The following is a 20,057-nucleotide window of genomic DNA, read 5'->3' as shown; positions in this document are numbered from 1 at the left end:
TGTATGTAGGTGTGGCAAACACACTCCAAACGTTAAAAACACCGACTTCAATCATGCAAATCTTAATTATTCTCACAGATAATGCGTCTGTGCACTTTCTTGCACCGATTTAACGACGTCACACACAGTTTCCACAATGCAAAAGAAAAAGGGCGTATTTCCTCCTTTCCTCCGCTGCGATGAACTCTGAATCCTTTAGATGGCGCAATGCCTCTTCAGTAGGAATCAAAGTGGAGGCAATCTCTTGCAATGTTTGGATTTCAGTGTGTTATTTGTATTTTTTTGGGTGGATTAAATTGTTGCTGCAAAAACAATATATTAACCCAACTCACGGTGCCAGAAAATTATAAGTGGCTGCTGTCAAACAGTGGATATCTTATGTAAGAGTTATGTAGGATAAAACTCAACAAAAAAAGCACAAATTAAATTAAAGGGTAACTCAATTGCATTAAAAGCATTTGCTTTGAAACGACAGTAAAACTTTCAACAAGCGCATCATCTTGTGATGTGTGTGCGTAAAATGACGCACAATCACCACAGTCAATACATAATCGTTTATAAAAAATAAAAACAAAAACGATAGGGCTGCATGGATGATGAGACAAATTAAGACATTATAGAGTCTGTAGAGACAATCGCATCAGGTGATGACAGTCCACTTAAGCGTCAGTGTTATCACTTCAGATCCAGGGGTTTCCTTCCCAGGGTACCAAGGGCTTTCCATCCTCCACGCAGGACGAGTTCCCACGCATTGTGGAGGTCCACTGTGCCTCTAGCAGCAGCAGCAGCAGCAGCAGCAGACTACTCCTTACAGGCGAGAGAAAATAAATAAATAATTATTTAAATAAATAAAAGCACGGGTTTTTTTTTTTTTTTTTTTTTTTGGTGACAGGCACCATGCGCAATGACTGACTCTGTGGTCGGATCCAAGCACCGCACAGAAATTTAGTCCGCATCATTCCCTGACAGCTCCTTAAGAGAGAGGAGAGAGGAGAGAGGAGAGAGAGGGAAGCAGGGCTGGATTCTCAGGTAGGTTATTTCATCTCCTTCGAATTATTATTATTTTTTCCAACATTGCATTGTAACCCTAAATTCCCTGTGAGGTTTTTGCATTTTTTTTTGCCAGTGACTCAGTGCATTAGAAATTCTCATTTACAAGTTGAATGAATGCAGCATTTCATTCACAAGAGAAAGAGACAGAGAGAGAGAGAGACTGGAAATGATCTCTTATGAGGGCTCACATTTCATTGCTTGTATTTGTTAAATTGGTGATTTTTGTCTTTTATGTGCCAGTTTCTTACTGAGTCATTTGGATGAAAAAAGGAGTGTTTGTGAAGGTGTGTGGTGCAACTCAGTATGGGGCTGCTGCTAATTAACCTATGTGAGGTAGAAATTATGTAAATGAACGTTTGATTGATCCCTTTGTTTTATGGAAAACATTGCTCTGCAGCAGAATGTTGCTGTCACTCACGCAGACGTGTTCGTGGAGCTGATTACCTTCTTATTTGGAATTGTTGCATTGATTTTACTACAGCATGCTTCGCTGTTGTGATTATGTACTCATGAATGGCTGATAAATCTAAACTCTCGGTGTAGCTCGGTTGGCTTTATTAAATCCTTCAGATGAATTAAAAACAAGACCGGTGGGTTGGCAGCACTCCTGCAACACGGGTGCTTCCTCGTTGCAGATCTGATAGAAGAAAACAGACCTGGTAAGTCATGTGGGAGATTGTGTGGTTGCGGTCCCTGGGCGTTGCTGCAGGATTTTTAGGAGTGCACACTGGGGCTTGATGTGCCTGCAGACTAGGAGGAAAAACATCAGTGATGCCTCCAAATGCTGAGGTGGGCAGGGCAGCTCTCAACTCCAGCTGTGCCACAGGGCAGGTGATCCAGTCGCCTACTTGTTGTGATATTACCTCATCCTGCACCCTTGGGTTATTGCACTTTGTGGGTCAGAGTAGTGCGTGTTGTAAACAGACTTACTGGACCATTGCCTTCTGGTCTTAATATGGAAGGAGGACAGAAAAAAAGAAGCTCTCGGTTCCACCATCTCCAACTCCTCCTACGGACCTGAAGCATGGGGATTAAATGGGGGAGGGGAGAAAAGACTGAATGAACAGTCTGAGAGATATCTGCAGCTGCCTCCTCTCACATGAGCAACCACAGTAGTGATTGGACGACACCCTTATGCTGGTACCTCTCTCTCTCTCTCTCTCTGTATTTCTGTCTCCCTGCCAGCCTAATGTTTTCTGTCCAGAGAAAGAGGCAAGAGGGGAAAGGAGGAAATTGTTTCTTTGGACACATCGCATTAAACAAGAGAAAATGAGAGATGGAGAGAGATAGGAAACATGGGTGTTTAGGGAAAAAAAGGTGGAAAAAAAAGATGGAGATGGAGGAAGTGCTCTGCAAGCTAACTGCATTATTTAAAGCTGAAGGCTACGAGGCGACTGTACCCATAATCCCATGTCTTCAGCTTTTCTTCCTCTCTAACCATGCTGCCTTTTCAGCCCAGCAGAATGCATCATTTCTAACAAATTGCAACCACGTTTATTGATATAAGAGATGATCCACTGACACTGTTACTGCAACAATGGCCCGTTGTGCATGGGCTTTGAAATTTGGCACAGGTACAGTCTACTACAAACACACACACACACACAGAGAGTGGTGGACACACACACATACACATGCACACACACGCACATGCACACACACGCACATGCACACACACGCACATGCACACACAGCTTTTAATCATTCTGATTCTCGTCTTCTGATCTTGCTGTTACCATGGCCACAGTTGGTAAAGGTGCATGACTCTATGTTCCTCTGTGCTCTTCACAATCCATATATGGAGCCAAATCATATGTTTCACTCAAAATATCTGTTAGTTACTGCGTCCCGATATTTGAGCATATTTCTAAATTTGATGTATGATTTTTTTTTTCTTCTGCCATTTGTGGCCGAGCCTCAGAAGGGAGTGGCTTCATCTTCAGATTCTCATCAGAGCCGTGGATGAGAATCGATTCTCCAGTCTCCCTGAAACTGGTGATTAGCTCTGCCTAAACACTGTGGCATATTGGAAAAGACAGATATAATTAATGTGGCCTTTTAAACAAAGTTCCCCCAAGAGAGCGGGGAGTTCAAAACCGCAAACATAACGGTTTATCTATAAGCGACATTTCTGCGGACTCACCTCTGTTCATATGTTGTAGCTCAGTGAAGCTCAGCGTGACGTCTAAATAAACAAACTTTGCATTTCAAGTCACATAGCCGAGCTTCCCATCAGGGGTTTTTATCCCAGAAGTTGGGCCAAAGCTTATTTTTAGTGTCGCAGTGTTTTCAGACCAGAACAGATTGTCATTTGCCAAGTGGGATCTGCTAATAACACCCAGGGGCATTGTATCGTACCTGCTAGTTTGCTGGTGGGACAAGTGCGAGGGTCAGATATCCAGCAGCTGCACCGTGCCAGATCTTCAAAGCAGACAAGGAGACAGAATCACACACTGAGGGATCGATGGGAGATCTGATTTGTTTCTTTATATGTTAAGAACCACGTAGTTTATCTGAACTGACCACCAGCTGTAGGTCACTTCTTGTTAGTGGGGAATAAATGCACAACAGACCTTTTACTGCGCTGATTTAAAGCCCCTGTCTGATTGTACTTGTTTCCCTGAGATAAGATGGGAGGAAACTGAAGGAACATGATTGGCCAATGCATCAGCAGCCAGTTCCCACCAAGTCCCACCTCTTACCTCTGGGGCATACAGGGATGAATCACCATCAGCCAAGCAAATTTCAGACTTACTGCAGGCTCTTGCTGGAGTGCAATTAATTGAGTGCTCCATGTCTGATAGCCATTTACTTGTGTAGTTTCTAAAAATAAGGTCTGGATGAAAGAGGTCTCGAAAATGTCTGAGAAAATGCGGTTTAGCAGACATTTTGCTGCTAAATTTGAGGCTGATTACTAAAAATAAACCCTATAAGAGAACCGCGGCTAATTCAGTGTGTTCATTGTGTTGTTTTAAGAATGAAATTCACACACAGCACCTGCCCCGTTTAGATCTGCTGGGCAGGGCCAACAGTGATAGCAGGATAACAGCACGGTAGCTTGTTGGTTACTGGATGATCTTTCCTGTTTGTTCTCCAGCAATGCGGGACCTGGAGCCATGCCTGCCGAGCGGATGTAGTGGTGTGTGTGTGTGTGTTTTGAATCGCTCTCACATTTGAGAGGTGAAGAGTCCTCGCAGATGGTTCCACAGATGGTGCCTGTCAACGCCGTCGTCTGACTGAAAACATGGATAATTTGTCGACACCGCAGACCTAAAAGGCGGACAAACGTCCTCAATGTTTCCTGAAATAGTTTCCCAATCTGACCTCCCTTTTTCTCCCCCAAACCCTCTGTCCTGTACATGAAGTCTGATTGAGATCTGAGTACATAAAGTGGGCACTTATGCCTTTTTAAAGATGGGGACTAACACACAGTGAAAGGCAATGGGGGTGGGAGTTGTAAATAATTAAGAAATGCTGAGTGATGTTTTCCTTCTGCAGTGGAGGACTTCTTGGTGCAGTGCTTTACAATCTTACCAAGGTCCGGGCCTCGGTGTGTTGCTATATTGGCATCTCACAGTCCCTTTATGGGGGATGGATGGAGTTGTGCCATGCGACTGGGAGTGGGTGGCAACCTCATGTGTTTTTTTTTTTTTTGGTTTCCCCGCTCACCCTGCATGTGTGTGTGAAAGAATTACACATCAGCAGCTGAACACTGTGAGGACTTAGTTTAAGAGGACGTGATCTAATGATCATTCAGCAGAAAGTCGATTAAGACTCTTAACTCCCTGAGTTGGGTGTACTCCAATCATCCATAGTATACTGCTTGTGTTTATGGTCGGATCAGCTGTGTGCTCTTACCAGTTATAAGAGATGAAAACTGTCTGCACAGACCTTGAATTTCTTTTTGACTTTAGAAGCAGCAGCCCACACGTCTCAACACAGAATGTGAAGGAGAAGCTGGCTCTACTTTCTCATACAGGGACATATAACCCACGTGTGAGTCAAGGTATTGTCAACTAGTTGCTTCCAAGCAGTTTTTAGATGTTTCAGTGAACGTCTGAACTCTGAATGGGTAAATTTGACTTCTGATTAGCTCTAAAATAAGTCTGTATTTATAGACGCGAGTGAAGAAGAGATTTAAAAGGGGCATGATGTTCCAGATCACCACAGGAACTTGAGTTGAAACTGTAGACGGGCCAAGACTCTCCTGTCTAAGGATCTCAGGCTGTGTTCTGTTTCATAATAGAATAAAACAATGAGTTACCGCCAGGACAGATGGTAGAGATATAAAGACTATTAAAAATAAAATGTTGTTTCAGAGCTATTTAGACTTCATTTGCAGCTGAAAACGCATTTCACATCTTTGCATTTCACAATTTTAGATGAGTCCTTTTCGTGTTGCATGATAAATTATGAATATAAAATCACACAAGCCAGCATAAGCCCAGTAATGGCTAGTTTCCCGCAGGACTGTGAAAAAGGGTGTATTGGTTGCAAGGTTACTGGGTTTAATAGGAAAAAGCAGTGTGATCGAGCTGCTGAAACATGAATGGCTGCAGCAACCTGGGGAAAAAAAAAAAAAGGTGCATGGTGTTTCACCAGGATTATTAAGTCATTCATTGGGTGGGTATGCTGCGCTGACATGAATATCAACTCTGGCATCTACTCGGCATCAGCACCTTGGAAAATGTTTTTAGAAGAAAGTGCTGATCTGAGCCCACGGGGACTCTGCATTAGCCAATGATAGGGGGTGTTGGTGAACGATCACAGCAAACCTCCATTATACATGAATAAGTTTTACCCCAAGGCACCGAAATAAAAATGGAGACCTGATGAAAGATAAATTAAAGTGAAGCCAATTGTGGGAGTTTGCATTGATCTCCGATTCTCATTAACCCATTTTAGAAACGTCCTGTTTGGAGGGTGGCGAGGGAATTGTTGCCCTGGAATCCAAGTGCAGCACTGCGTCGTTTGTCAATGACATTATGTTCAATATGTTCACAAATAGGGCTCAAAGGTCAGATCAATCATTCCCTGTCAATTTACCAATCGACTTAATGTTACAGCGCAATTTGCTTTATAAAAGCATGAAAACGTTGACCCCTTGCTTTTACACATCCATTTTTTTTTTTTGCTGATCTCAGTACAAACGAGATGACTGTCTTCCGTCTATCCCCACACCCCCTTTCAGCTCTGAGATCTGTATCCATAATGATCCACGCTGGATCAATCCACCGATGCTCCACTGCCTCCTTGTCACTCGTCCTGCTTTCTTCAGTCCTTGTTCCCATGAGTGCAAGTGTACCAAAAATCCTGAAAAGAAATACACAAGCTGCTCTCGTTCCAGTCCTTTTTTTCCAGTCGTATGTTTTGGCAGTAATGACTCATGCACCTGTTATTGAGAGTCACATAACAACATCAATTTGTGCAAATGCCTGATAAGACAAAGCTAGTTAAAAGCTAGTCGCTCACGCTGAGCGCTCGTCTTAGTATCCAAGGAGAACGCATGGCTGTGTTTCTAAAAATGGATGGAAAATGTGTAGGGTGTGCTCTGGGAGTTGTGCAAGCGAGCATCCCTGAAGATGTACAGATGCAGATTTGTATTGACTATCCTCTCAGGCCCTGAGGAGGAGACACAGGTTTCTAAATGGGTCCTCTCCACCCCCATATGAAACTCTATCCAGGAGAGCTCCTGCTGGGTAGATGACTTATGGTGATCAGGCAGATGACTAGCTTGAGTCGATGCTCTCCCTCTGGTCTTTCCTGTTGTCATCTCACACATGATCTGTTACTATTCATGCCTGGTGTATTTGCAGACACATTTGTTGTGTGGTCGCTCGCACAGTTCTGGGCACCACTTTGCAGAAAGCCTCGTCACCGAGGCTTCATGACATTTTGGAGAGGAGCGAGAGAGAGGAAAAAAAATACGTGGCGGAAAATATCTGCTGCTCCCCAGAGAAGTATCCAACCACCTGACTGAGTCATCTTATTTGGGAGGAAAACACGGACGCGATGACTGTTGCACCGAGTCAGAGTCATAGATGACGCAGATTAGTAGCATTTATAACCTCAACAGCATCCAGGATGGCAGTCTGAGGGTCACATTGATGTCATAGCTGCAGAATAACAAGGATCAATATGACATTCTGGTCGAGACAGTCCATTATAATTGGCCTCAAGTACATTTTTTTTAATATGTACATTTAAAACTGTGAGACGTAAACCTCTCCGACTGCACAGCAGATGAAACAAAGCTGCGCTTTCCTGTGTCTGAAGCAGCAAAGCTCTTACTGACAGCTCTTTATGAGAAAAGTGCATATACAACCCTTTAGACTATCTCCTGAATGCTAATTGGATTGTCACCTCAGCAAAGAGCTCACTTCTGTGATGCGGTAACATCTATCCCCAGCACTAGCAGAGAGCTCAGTCAGTGATAACCCAGCCCGAGTCTGAATCCCCCCCCCACCCTCCATCCCATCTGTCTCTCTCCATCCACCTCTCCGGGACAATCACGTTCAGACAGACAAAAGTGGGATTATTCTTTTTTGGCAAGTGACGGAGGGGCCACGCTTGAGAGCTTCAGTGTATATGCAATATCTATACTGTAGAGTCAGATTAATGTCGGGACGTGTCAGACTGCTGCTGAAAAAGTCGAAAAAGACAAATGCTCCCTCAGGACTGTGTTTCCACTGTTGGCTGGATGCAGCAGCATCAGAGGGAAAAGCCCACACCCAGAGCGTCTATTGATAGCACAGCAAATTTGTTGTTATTCTGTGAATCCCGCAGGCAGTGCAGCAACAGATTAGAGTTTAAAAAGGTATGTAGCCTGATGCTACGCAGCATAATACAAGCAGCCGAATGAGGGGAGACAGCAGCGGCACCCCCCCCCTCCCTCCCTTTCTCTTTCTCCAAGGTTCTACAGTGCTGGATTTTTACTGCTGTGAAAAGCTGAACACAAGTGAAACTTATTGATTTTCCTTTTAGCCTTATCATTATGCATTCCTTACTGTATCTCTCTCCAACACAGTAGTACCTGCTCTCCCCTCATCCTGCACCATCACAGTTCTTCAGAGAGGCTTTTGCTTCTTCTTCTTCTTCTTGTTGCTCCTTTTCGGAGCCCTCTGGTCCTGCAGCATCACTCCATGTATTGTCTGGCAGACACTTGAAACAACCCTAAGTCAGTTGCACAGGGGCACACACACACACACATGCATACACACTGAGCAGACATGCCCGTGGGCATTTGCTTCAGCATCTTTACAAGTGTCACTCTGAGATTAAACTACATTACCGGTGTATCATATATGGATGCAGATGACAGCTTGCCGTTCTCTACTGTCATCATCAGCTCTGTGTTTTTCTTTTGTACCATGTACAAAGACGGCTTCAGAAAGCTCATCTCCTGTCATTGTGTGCTTTTTAAAATACTCTGATGACACAGCCATCCCTAGACTCTTCCACAGCTCCGTCACTCCTTTTCTGGACTACAAACAATCGAGTCCTGATCTCTCCATTACGGAGAGTGAGAATGACTTCCCGCTGCTGCAGCAGCCCTCCTCTTAACACCTGACCGCACACCTAGACCCACCAGCATCCCTGGAGAAAGTGGCTGAGAGCTGTAAATACACAGACATCACTTTGGATAAAAGCTTCAGCTTCAAGCAGCGCGCATTGAACGAGTAGAAACGTCGGAGACAAAGACTGTTAGTCATTCCTGTCAGTACAAACGCACCTCCTCCTCCTCTTCCTCCTCCTCTTCCTCCTCCTCCTCCTGCATCGTAGCATAATTGAGCCACTCCTGTTATATGGAACCATCTGTTTCTTTGATAAGTGTCTAGTCACAAACTGGAAGACATTCCTCACAGTTTTCACTTACAGCTGCTAAACTAATTGGTCTTTCCCGCCCCAAATAATTTACAAGACCCACATCGCCCACTTAGGCGTCATTTCACTCTGGTCCCTAATGTGCAGCTCGCTTTGTCATAAGATTTGTTCCCCTCGCTGTACTCACGCTAATCGACACTACCCCCTGTATATCAGCACAGTTTTACAGATCCATTATGTTTGTGTCGTGTCTTTGCTTCCTGTGTCCTTTTTGTATTCCTTAAATATGTCTGCGGAGAGAATTTGATAACACGGGCTTGGCAAGAGGAGCTGCTACTGACTGGGCTCTAAATTTGGCACCAGGAAATGTGCTTACATTGCCATCGGTATCTGATATTTTGTTGCTATTTCAGACTTGATGTAAATTAATAGGAAGCAAGAAAATGAAAGGGCAAAATGGGGTCATTACTTTTCCGGAAAGCTGTTTCTGTTCTAATGGTTCTTTGGCTTATGGACACTAATGTGAAGTCATCATTGGCTACTTTTTTTTTTTTTTTAATTGAGCTCTATATAACTCTGTGGGTAATTAAAGGGAGTGTATCTGGTGACGAGCCAAATTAAAACCTGCAGTGCGGAACTTTTGTCTCCCCCTTCTGGCAGCGAGAGTAAATAAATACTGTTGACGCACGTTTACAATGTCTAGACACCGACATACTCGTAGCTGATGTAGCCTTCTCCATTGCGTCCTCATTCAGCTCTGGCAAACCAATCATTGCACCAGATTGGAAAAACTCCTGTATACTGTGGAATACAGATGTATACCGGTGGATGATCATCACTGCGAGACTTTATTCGGCAACAGACGGTCATTAACGTGAAAGTATTGCACTCCAGCTTTAAGGTCACCAATGTCTTGGCTCACAAAGTTGTATGAAATGGCTTTTTTGATGAGAGAGCAGCCCATGGTAGTAGTTAAGTCAGCGCTGCATGAAATACGTACACAGGATAGCTAAAAGTCTGATCTGAAGAGACATAACTTGGACGTCAGAATCTAGAGTCGGAGTCTAGTATGGTCAGTTTCATTTGTGACTATTAGAATAAAATGTTTTATATTCGTGTTGTGTGACCTGTAAGTTGTGTTGCCAACTCATCACCCTGGTTTCTATAGATCCATAGAGCAGAAGGCCACCTCTATCAGTTGATTGAAACAGGATCTTTACAACAGAGGGCTACTCTGATTATCAGCCGGTTGAAAACAGAGGGACAAGATACCATCAGGGTCAAAAGTCAAACCCCCTAAAAGTACAGTATGCAGTTAGTCATGTGAGGCATACTGTAAGATGTCTCAGATCGCTGACTAGGTACAACTGAACATCGAAGGGGGAGTTTAGGTTTTCCTCCTCTTTAGGAAGCTGGCTGAAGACAATTGGAGCAGCTGAGTGCCAAGAGGCTGGGACCAACCTGTGCACCAACAAGGGAGAGCCAAGTTTAAACCAGGGCCGCTCCCCAACAGTTTTTGGACCAATGAGATAGGCACACATATTAGATAACTTTGTGTAAATTCTTAGTTAGGCACTCGCAGACTGCGATTTGCTGAAGAAAAGAGGTCCATGTACATGTAATATTTGCGATTTGCTGAAGAAAAGAGGTCCATGTACATGTAATATTTTAGTGTCCTGATGCTAAATAAATACTCGTACTAAGGAATAATTCGGCTATAGAATTCCTCTATGCAAACCAACGAACGCGCTAACACTAACAAAACCATTCTCACCCAAATTAAGAGCTCTACTGGGGATATTAATTTAAGATCATGCTGAATTAATCTTTCTTTCCGTCCATCTGCAGACTGTGATAGTGCAGCATGACGGACACAGTGATGAGCAGCAGCTCGGATCGCTGGGTGTCTAATGACAGGCAGAGGAGCATGCATCCTAGGTAAGACAAGACTGTCAGAACATTTTCAGATTGTTAACTTCATCTAAAAGTCTACCAACCAACACTCTGTGCTCTCCTTTGTTTCACCTGCATCCGTCTGATGTGTGTCACAGTGATAAAGAGCAGTAAGTAGACTCCACCTCTCTCAATGTGCACCACATATATCTGTCCAGAAATCAGTGTAATGTGTTGAAGCTCAGTGATGCACATTTATCCATTCGTTGTGTTTGCTCCGTTCGTCCAGAAATTTAAATGTGAGGCGTGTATGCAGATGTGTTCATTGAATATCATGGAGGCAGTGTAACCTCAACTGGAGAATGTGTTTGGCATACAGGGGCAACTGGACCATGCAGCCAGGCCCTGGTTCTGGTCCAGACCTGACAGATGAAGAGAAAGAGATTATAAATAGTGTGATCGCCCGTGCTGAGAAAATGGAGGCCATGGAGCAGGAGAGAATTGGGTGAGAAGACCGTAAAACACGCAGCGGTTTCACAGATATGTGTATTGAAAAAAAAGCAAAATCACCTCATACATTTGGACCTGGGGTAATTAACGCTGGCATTTCAAGTAAGATTTCACCCTGTGCTGCTGCAGGCGCTTGATAAACCGCCTGGACGACATGAAGAAGACTGTGTGCGGGGATGGGATGTCCCGCTGTTTGCTGTGTGGGGAGCAGCTGGGCTCACCTGGGGTCAGCTCAGTGGTGTGTGAGGACTGCAAAAAGGTAGGCAATGAGTCAGACACACTCCTCTGGTGCAATTCACACAAAAGTTGAGGAAACATAATAGGTCATGGTCCATGAGCTGGAACTCTCTATTTTCTCCTGTCGTGTAGAACATGTGTACCAAGTGTGGTACACAGTGTAGCAGTCGGCCACGCGCCGTCTGGCTATGCAAGATCTGCAGAGAACAGCGAGAGGTGAGTGTTTTGAACAAATTGAAGAATTACAAGGATTGTGTGTTTGGAAAGTCTGTGACATATTTCTTCTGTTCTTTCTCAGGTGTGGAAGAGGTCTGGTGCCTGGTTCTTTAAAGGTTTTCCGAAGCATTTCCTGCCATCGCCCATGCCGTTATCTAAAGTAAAAGACGATGCAGCAGAGCCCCAGGCGCCACCAGCCCCTGGGCCCAGGGAGGCTGTAGCCCAACCACAAGCACCAGGTAGACGCAGCCAAGAGCCAAGGGGTGCTCCTTCAGCTTTAGTCTGTTGGTCTAAGCTGAAGGTCCTTTCCACCACACTATGAGATTGTTGTCACAAACAATTGGTTTATATTGTATCACTCTCTCAGGTTAGACTCAGTCAGTTAGACTTCTTCTGCCTCTGAGTAGCAAATTTCAGGCAACTTTCCAGCTCCCTGAAATGCTTCTGATATTTCCATTTTCACTGGTGCTGCCTGACATTTAAATTCGCAGACCTTTTTTATGTAGGTTTTACAAAAAAAAGGGGGATAAATGCTTCAAGCCTCCACTTCCCATGGCAGACTGACAGCCTGTGTTGTCATGAGACAAGCTGTCAATTCCCATGATGTGCCACTGACTGGAGAATACCATATTGTATACTAGAAAATTTGTTTCAACATTTGGGAAGACCCATCGTGTTACATTTGTGTTTCCAATTGCAAAGCCACCAAAGCCTGCAAAAAGAGCGTCTGTCACATGATGCACAGACATTTTCCTATAAGCTTACATTTTGACAGAAGCGGCTTTTTGAGTGACGTTTAGAAAGTCTAGAAGAAGTCATTAAATCCCGAACTGAAGTTAGCAGATGGCTAAAGCAGAAGTTAGTGTCCAGGCTGGCGAAAGTCCCTAGTGCGCTCGCTGCAGAAACACATACAGAAGACTGAAGGGTAGAAGCGGTAATCTTATGCCCAGAAATCTAACTTTTTTTGGCTTCATGTGCCACTGAGCAACTTCCATGAGAATAAACAGAGCCCCTGCAGAGCTCCTACACATTTAGTATTGTGTTTGCCCCACATAATACAAGAGGAGGGTCTAGTTAGCTGTCTTTCTTTCAAGGATCCAGATGTGATGACAAATAGCCAACAAGCAGGCTGAGCGTCCTTGACTCAAATCATGACGCCGAGTATCGTGTGTAATCAGAGTATCTAGGGAGTGCAGATATCACAGATGGTACATTTCGCCACCACATGAGGGCTATTTTAGGTGCCCGCCTGCCCAGATACTACACTAATGATATTATCAGTACCATCAGTTGGTACCAAATATCCATGCCCACTGGAGAACACCAATCCAAATGCCACCCCTGCTGAAACATAAATAATATTTTAATTTCTCCTAATCTGTAATTATAATTTTCTACAGATAAGTAGGCAAATTAAAAACAATATAGAAATTAATTTGAATTCCAGTCAGGCTTTAAACAAACTTTTCAGAGCACCACCTCTTCAGCCTCATTAGATCAGCATCTGCACACGAATCCCCCGCCTCTCGTTGCTCTCTTCCAAACCATCGAACCTTTTATCTGCTTCCCAAATTTGGCAGCACCGCCCACTGTTGCAGAGGAGGGGGATGAAGAGCTCAATTAAGCTGTCGGAAGGTGCATGCTGTGACATGGGATGAGCCTCCAGGTGGTGCTGGCATGATGGGTCACATTGTTTTATTTCAGACTTTCTGCAGGATTGCCTGATCTCTGTGATTTCAGCATAAAAGGAGACGGGTAGCTCGAGCCAGACAAAAAGACTGTATAGCTGCATACATGTAATGGTATAGTTGGCTGCCACGGCTTGTTGTAGTGTATGTAGGTCAATGCCGTTGCATTGAAAAAGCTGCAACATCAAAAGTATCCAGAGAGACTAGGGAGTATTACAGATTCCACTGCAGTAAGGGCGTGAAGTCGACATGTCTCCCTTGTGTATAGTGTGTGTGCTTAATGTATTGTGCTGTCCATGCTTATTTTAGGACCAGAGCCACAAGGTCGTTCTGGTTACCCACCTGTAGCCCCTAAACCATCAGTTGGGCGCATGGCCACAGGCGGGGTTGGCCCTGAAGAGGCCGGGCAGGGCAGCCCAGTGGTGATGAAGAAGATGGTGCCCGTCCAGAGCTCCAGACCACAGCCTGCAGCATCGGCCACTCTGGCCCAGCAGGGTGAGTGACAGCTGGGAGGGAGACAATCATTTTCTCATGTCCTTCCTGAGCATTTTGTGCAGCAGTCTCACATGACTGAATGTGGTCGTAGGTTCAGTGGCAGGAGATGGAGGCGCTTACTCCACTGGTGCAGCTCCTCCTGAGCAGAGAGTGCCTCCTGCAGTAAGAGAGGAAAGGAGGCAGCCCGCTGCCTACGGCACTCATCCCGCCAGGCAGCAACCTCCCCCAGCCGAGGAGGAGGAGGAAACCAACGACTATGACTCTGATGAAGCCAGTGAGTACGCCATCTGCTCACTCTCGTGGTAGAGTAAGGTGGCTGATGTGTTTCATTTCATCTCATGTACAGTGTGGTGATTTGTTTTCGCTCGTTTCGGGTAAATAGCAGCAGAAGGTTTTTTTTTTTTCTTCTCTCTAAACAAAACAAAACATATTGTCATGCAGCATACAGCATTGGGCGTTGATTACCTTAATTTGTCAGCATCTCTGTTGCCCTCAGGGATTCTGAGTCATACCGTGTTGATGCCTGATTTCTGCCTTTTAGTCTGCTGGTAATAATTCATATCTATAAATTGCCCTATAGTCCTGACAAACAGCAAGAATCACTCTGGCAACGTCTATCGAGCTGGCTGGAAAATGACAAATGATGAGCACCATTCGTTATCGAAGCATGATAATCAATATCAGAGGAAAAGCAGAGGATAGGTGTGTATCAGGATGTGAACCATTAAATCAATAGCGATACATAGGCTGCGTTATCATACATTCTTGTTTTTTTTAATATACATATCCCATTTTAATTATGAGAATGGTGCCATGCCATTCATGTTGAGCGCCTGCAGCACCAAGCGGCCTTTATTCTCTCTCTAGGGGGATCGGGTGTTAATTTATTTTATTGAGGTCCGTGAATATGGAACTGTGCAAATAATTTGAGATACAACGGGGCTAACAGGATATAGATTCCCCTTGTGTTTGTGACCCAGTCTGCTGTATTGGGAGCAAAAATGGCACAAATAGCAATGGATTCATGTCTCTGTTCTCTATAGAGATGTGATGTGTGTTCAATACTTATTTAGTATTGTTGCTTCTGAAGGTCCTGGTTATTTCTTCTTAATAAAAGTCAGTTAGAATGTCTGGTCTTTTGGATAAGGATGCACATGGACATCAGAAATGCCCTAGTGTTTTGGCATCGAGCCCTTACCAGGGAGTCAGAAACTTAACTGGGCACAGTCTGACAGTACTTTTTGGGATGTTAGTCATAATCTCTACAAATGTGTCTGCAATATATAACCAATCGAATATATATATATATATAAATAAATCTGATCATAAAATAAAGGTGGATGAGCTGGTGATGCTTGTGTTAAGCCGTGTTGCTGTTCGTTACTGTCAGCTGGTGCGTCAGTTGGTCCAAACTGAAACTTCCCGACATTACTGGGGAAGGATTGGTCCAAAATCCATGCAAAACAAATGAAATCTCCTCAGCCTCAGCTGTACTTTGTGTTCAGTGCTAAATAAAGTGTAGCATTGCAGAGCTGCTGGCAGAGCTGCAGACAGTTTCGAGTCTTGAGTTTTGTGTCTTTGGAGCGGCGAGTTGTTGGTGAATCTCAGCCCAGAAGAGAGAAGTTAGTTAACAGTTACATAAGCAAAAATTAACGAATGACATTTGATTATTTTGTCCCCAAACAGCTAGCAGTGAAACTCCTCCAAAGAAATGTGTGTGGGCAGCTTCTTTTTTTTTTTTCCGTACCCAGAAACTTATTATCTGAACGTCTTCCTCTGCGGCTTGAGTGTTTGTTTGATTTCTTTGATATGATATGCCGCTGCTTCGTAATGAGATTTCCTGCTGTTTACTTAAAGTAAAAAAATAGGCTGTGAATATTTCATGAATAAAGGTCAAGACTTATTGTATCTTTGTCCATCCTTTCTGTCCATTCTGGGCAGGTACTGACTGCGTTGTTGCATCTTTTTCTGTATTCATACTCTTAATTATTCAAAAGCAGGCTTGCTTGTCTCTCTGTTGTGTAATGCGATGACTGGTCTGGGTCTTTTTCAGCCACTCTGGGCTCTCTCGAGTTCAGCCTGCTCTATGAACAGGAAAGCAACAGCCTCCACTGTAGCATCCTCAAAGCAAAGGTAGCACTATTATCCTCATTCTCTCACACAAAGGGACAATTACAATCAAGTGGTTTGTGTTCAAATGCTCCTGAATGGCACTTTAGCTTAATTGCCCTCTGCTGTGCATGATCATGTGATGGACGCCGTTTCTCCTCAGGGACTGAAACCTATGGACTCCAACGGACTGGCGGATCCCTATGTTAAGCTTCATCTGCTGCCTGGAGCTAGTAAGGTAAAAGATGCACCTTTCCTACATTAAGATTTTACGTCTTTAATAAGATTTATTATCATATTATCCTGCTAAGCTTGAAGGAAGGATGGTCTAGAGCTCCTTGCTTTGATGAGGAGCCTTTCTCCTAGCTCAAGCCTGACACCTTGTGGTGTGAATTCAAAATAATATAACTGGCACGGAGATAAGATCTTCATATAGATATTAATAAATTATAAATAAAATTCTAGTGAATTTTCATTGTCAGGGTGGTGTAATTATGCTGTGTTGTGTAATGGAAAATGTGGTCGCTTTCCAAAACGGCTTTTGTTGGGAAGCAGCAGTGTGTAGATTACTATCTGTGATAAAACAACACAAACCACAGGTGTGTGATCTTGTATAGTGGTAACACGCCTCAAGATATTTCCATTTCCCTGTCCTTGATCCACCCTGCCTCCCTCTAACAGTCTAACAAGCTGCGCACAAAGACCCTGAGAAACACCCGCAACCCAGCGTGGAATGAGACTCTCACCTATCACGGCCTGACAGATGAGGACATGCAGCGTAAGACCCTCAGGTGAGCTTAAATCACTTAACCGTGACCTCGCCCCAACTGACTTGGTGCAACAGGTCTGCATGATTTAAGATTCTCTTTGGATTTTTCACAGGCTGTCTGTCTGCGATGAAGACAAGTTCGGGCATAATGAGTTTATTGGGGAAACCCGAGTGGCACTGAAGAAACTGAAGATGAACCAGAAGAAAAACTTCAACGTGTGCCTCGAGAGAGTTGTCCCTGTGAGTGAAACTGAATTACATTCAAACAATGCAATGTTCTGAATCTCTTATTAACCCCACCACCCTTCCCCATTTCTCACAGACGAAGAGAACTGCAACAGCTGGGGGAGCCAGAGGCATCGCCCTCTACGAGGATGAGGCAATTCTTTTATTTGCAAACCTGTTTAAACATGACAGATTCCTCAAGTTCAAATAAAACTCATCATGAAATCCCACTGAACTGTTTTCACCCCTCTGCTCTGTCTCAGCCGGGGAAAGATGGCGGAGAAGTGGAGGAGCGTGGCCGGATTCTGATGTCCCTCATGTACAGCACCCAGACGAACCGCCTCGTCGTAGGCGTCGTGCGCTGCGTTCACCTGGCTGCCATGGATGCAAATGGCTACTCTGACCCATATGTGAAAATGTAGGTAGGAGCAGGATGAGAGACACATTCAGGTCTAGGAACGGCATAAATTAACTTCTATACGTGTGCAATTCACAGATGTCTGAAACCTGACATGGGGAAGAAGGCCAAGTGCAAAACACAAATCAAGAAGAGGACTTTAAACCCAGAGTTTAATGAGGTCTGAGAGAGCGTGTGTTTCTGTTCTTTGCCACATAATTATGAATAAATGTTGGAAGTGTTTTTTGGAAATAAATGTCTCGATCAAATTTCAGGAATTCAGCTATGACATCAAACACAGCGAACTGGCCAAGAAGACTTTAGATATCTCCGTGTGGGATTATGATATCGGGAAGTCCAACGACTACATTGGTAAATATTTGAAGTATTATTGCCTTGGTAAAAATTCTCACCTGCTCACCACCTGCATTTCACGCTGCACTTCCCTTTCCCCCGGCAGGTGGGTGCCAGCTCGGTATCACTGCCAAAGGAGAGCGGCTGAAGCACTGGTACGAGTGTCTGAAGAACAAGGACAAGAAGATCGAGCGCTGGCACACCTTGTATAACGAGAATCACGTTGCTAGTGATTAACCACTTGCCCCCTGCGCCCCCATACAGCATGAGCTAAAACCTCCTGTTTGTCAAACTTGGTTTGCAGTCATGCACCTTTTTTCCATGTTTGTTTCTTTATCTACTCTTTCACTACCTGACCATCACACAGGCTTTAAAGCACCTCTTTTTCCTGATGTAGTGTATCTTCTCTTTCCTCTTATTAACAGTTTCTCTGCCTGTGCTGATACTTAATCTGCCTCTGGGACAAATCATGGCATAAATGAATTAGAAATGTAACAGCTGCACAAGGACCATCATGCCTGCCAGTGGTGTTATGTAGTTTGCTGAACTTGACGCATCATCCTGCAAAAGAAAATGAAATTGCATTGGCACAGGACAAGAAAAGCAATATGTTACGGCATCTGAGGCCAAAAACCCATCGTTCAGATTCTTCAAATTTCTCAATTGAGCTCATGCGACAGATTCATTAGAGTGTCAGGATATTATTTTTTAATTTTATTTCTCGTGCGATTACATCATGCTATAGTGCAACACTTGAACTGTATAAGCATGCTAAGCCACAGACATAAGAAAACACGCAGCCGCACCTTCAAATGTTTCAACTGTGCCCACTGTCCTGAACATATTGTATATTTCCATGAAGAAATGTTTACATACTGATACATTGCTCAGGTTAGGATAGACGTCTGATATACAGATGATTCATAAGTCAGTGGACCATGAGCTAGATAAATCTTCAATCCGTTGCTGTTAATTTGTGATTTGAAATTATAGCACACCTAGTTAAACATTAGGAGTTTTTATGTACGGTTAGTTAAGCTGTGAACTTTGATTTGTGGGAAGTATTAACTGTGATTAGAGAAAGTGAACGCGTTCTTTTCTTTTCTTAGTTACGGTGAGATTCGGCAGGATTTTCCTCCTGCTTACCTCTCGACTCTTCTTTAAGCTCGCGGATCACTCTGACTCCTCAGAGGTTTTCTATTGTAGTGTTTACACTGAACGCACACGGCCTAGTCTCCTTACAGGTTTCCCTCACAAAATGTGGCTTCTCCGCTCAACAAGGAGAGAATGTGGAACAGGTTATGGCATAAGTATGTGCAGCTTTACCTGCATGCACTGTGCTCGTCACTCCTGGTGTGCCTGGGGCAGTTGTGGCCTGCTTTTACTCCGATGCACCCTTTGCACAAAGCAGGGCTCTCCCCCCCCCCCAATCATTCAAGGCTTTACTGTGTGTTTCTTCACTAATCACAGCAAACCAAGGAAAGCACACCTTACAAAGTGGAATGACCTCAATTTATACAGCTGTTTGCAAGTTATTCCAATGTCACAACAAAGATGAAAACAAAAAATCCTATGCATGAAATCTCTTGTGGTTCAAGATATTATATATATATACTTTGTAAGAAATTAATGCTATTGTAATTCCATTAATGTTTACACTTCTTCCCCATAACATCCCTGTTAATACTTTAAGAGGCCATATTCTGCATGACTGTGGTGTAATCTGAATTAAACTGGTCTGATAGCATCCGCAGAATAGGCTGAAAATCAACTGAGCACATCGACAAAAAGACTATTCAGCTCTGTCAGTAGCAGCAGACGTTGAGGTGAATCTCATCCCTTAAATGAGACTCTCTGTACATAAACATTCAGATCCCTCCAGTGTCTTGTTTTCTCTGCACAGCCACTCTACGGCCCCATGGCAGTGATTCAAACACCCACCGGTAGCATCATACACTGTCCTATGTTGTGCTACTGATGATTAACATAAATTATAATCAATAGTTTGTTTTTTGTTTTTTTAAAAAGAGGCTTCTCTCTGAGCTAAACCCATAGCTGTCTTCTACTTGATTCTGCCCAGTTCAGTGGAATGTTTCTTGGTTTATCTGCGTATTTGTACATAGATAGTGCATGCACTGGAAATATGTATGTTTGCAAATAACTTTGCATGTAAAGATTTTGCAGAGAGTTTACACAGATCAATAAAATCCAATGAAAACTGACAAGCTCCATGTGTGTAAGGACTTATTTAAGTACACTGCAAAACAAATGTAAATCTGTAAAATTA

The 20,057-nt window shown here is 43.8% G+C and overlaps 1 protein-coding gene across 5 annotated transcripts; it reads left to right on the top strand.

Moving 5' to 3' along the window:
• Window positions 1-867: 867 nt before the first annotated feature.
• On the top strand, window positions 868-19,992 carry LOC104921713 (rabphilin-3A). Of its 5 annotated transcripts, none has more exons than XM_010734332.3 (18): window positions 868-1,029; window positions 10,726-10,815; window positions 10,929-10,940; window positions 11,150-11,275; window positions 11,410-11,539; window positions 11,650-11,733; window positions 11,816-11,972; window positions 13,731-13,916; window positions 14,008-14,190; window positions 15,970-16,049; window positions 16,189-16,263; window positions 16,707-16,816; window positions 16,908-17,034; window positions 17,117-17,173; window positions 17,283-17,437; window positions 17,516-17,597; window positions 17,692-17,788; window positions 17,877-19,992. In XM_010734332.3, the coding sequence occupies exons 2-18, from the start codon at window positions 10,742-10,744 to the stop codon at window positions 18,005-18,007; spliced, it is 1,866 nt and encodes a 621-aa protein (XP_010732634.2). In that variant the 5' UTR covers window positions 868-1,029; window positions 10,726-10,741; the 3' UTR covers window positions 18,008-19,992. The 5 variants fall into 5 exon arrangements, with proteins under 5 accessions (XP_010732634.2, XP_027134094.1, XP_019110915.2 ...); XM_019255370.2 differs by lacking the exon at window positions 868-1,029 and adding an exon at window positions 1,658-1,712; XM_027278291.1 differs by lacking the exon at window positions 868-1,029 and adding an exon at window positions 10,417-10,483.
• Window positions 19,993-20,057: the final 65 nt, after the last annotated feature.

Source organism: Larimichthys crocea, chromosome III (assembly GCF_000972845.2).
Source record: "Larimichthys crocea isolate SSNF chromosome III, L_crocea_2.0, whole genome shotgun sequence".
Taxonomy (NCBI): Eukaryota; Metazoa; Chordata; class Actinopteri; family Sciaenidae; genus Larimichthys; species Larimichthys crocea.
The sequence above is the reverse complement of the archived record's forward strand: the minus strand, read 5'-3'. Positions and strand labels throughout refer to the sequence as shown.

What these genes read in the sequence shown, in the direction of transcription:
- LOC104921713 (XM_010734332.3), top strand. Translation starts at nt 10,742, where the DNA reads ATGACGGACACAGTGATGAGCAGCAGCTCGGATCGCTGGGTGTCTAAT. An exon ending in GTAGCATCCTCAAAGCAAAG is followed by an intron (nt 16,050 to 16,188) that starts GTAGCACTATTA and finishes GTTTCTCCTCAG; the next exon opens with GGACTGAAACCTATGGACTC. An exon ending in TAAACCCAGAGTTTAATGAG is followed by an intron (nt 17,598 to 17,691) that starts GTCTGAGAGAGC and finishes ATCAAATTTCAG; the next exon opens with GAATTCAGCTATGACATCAA.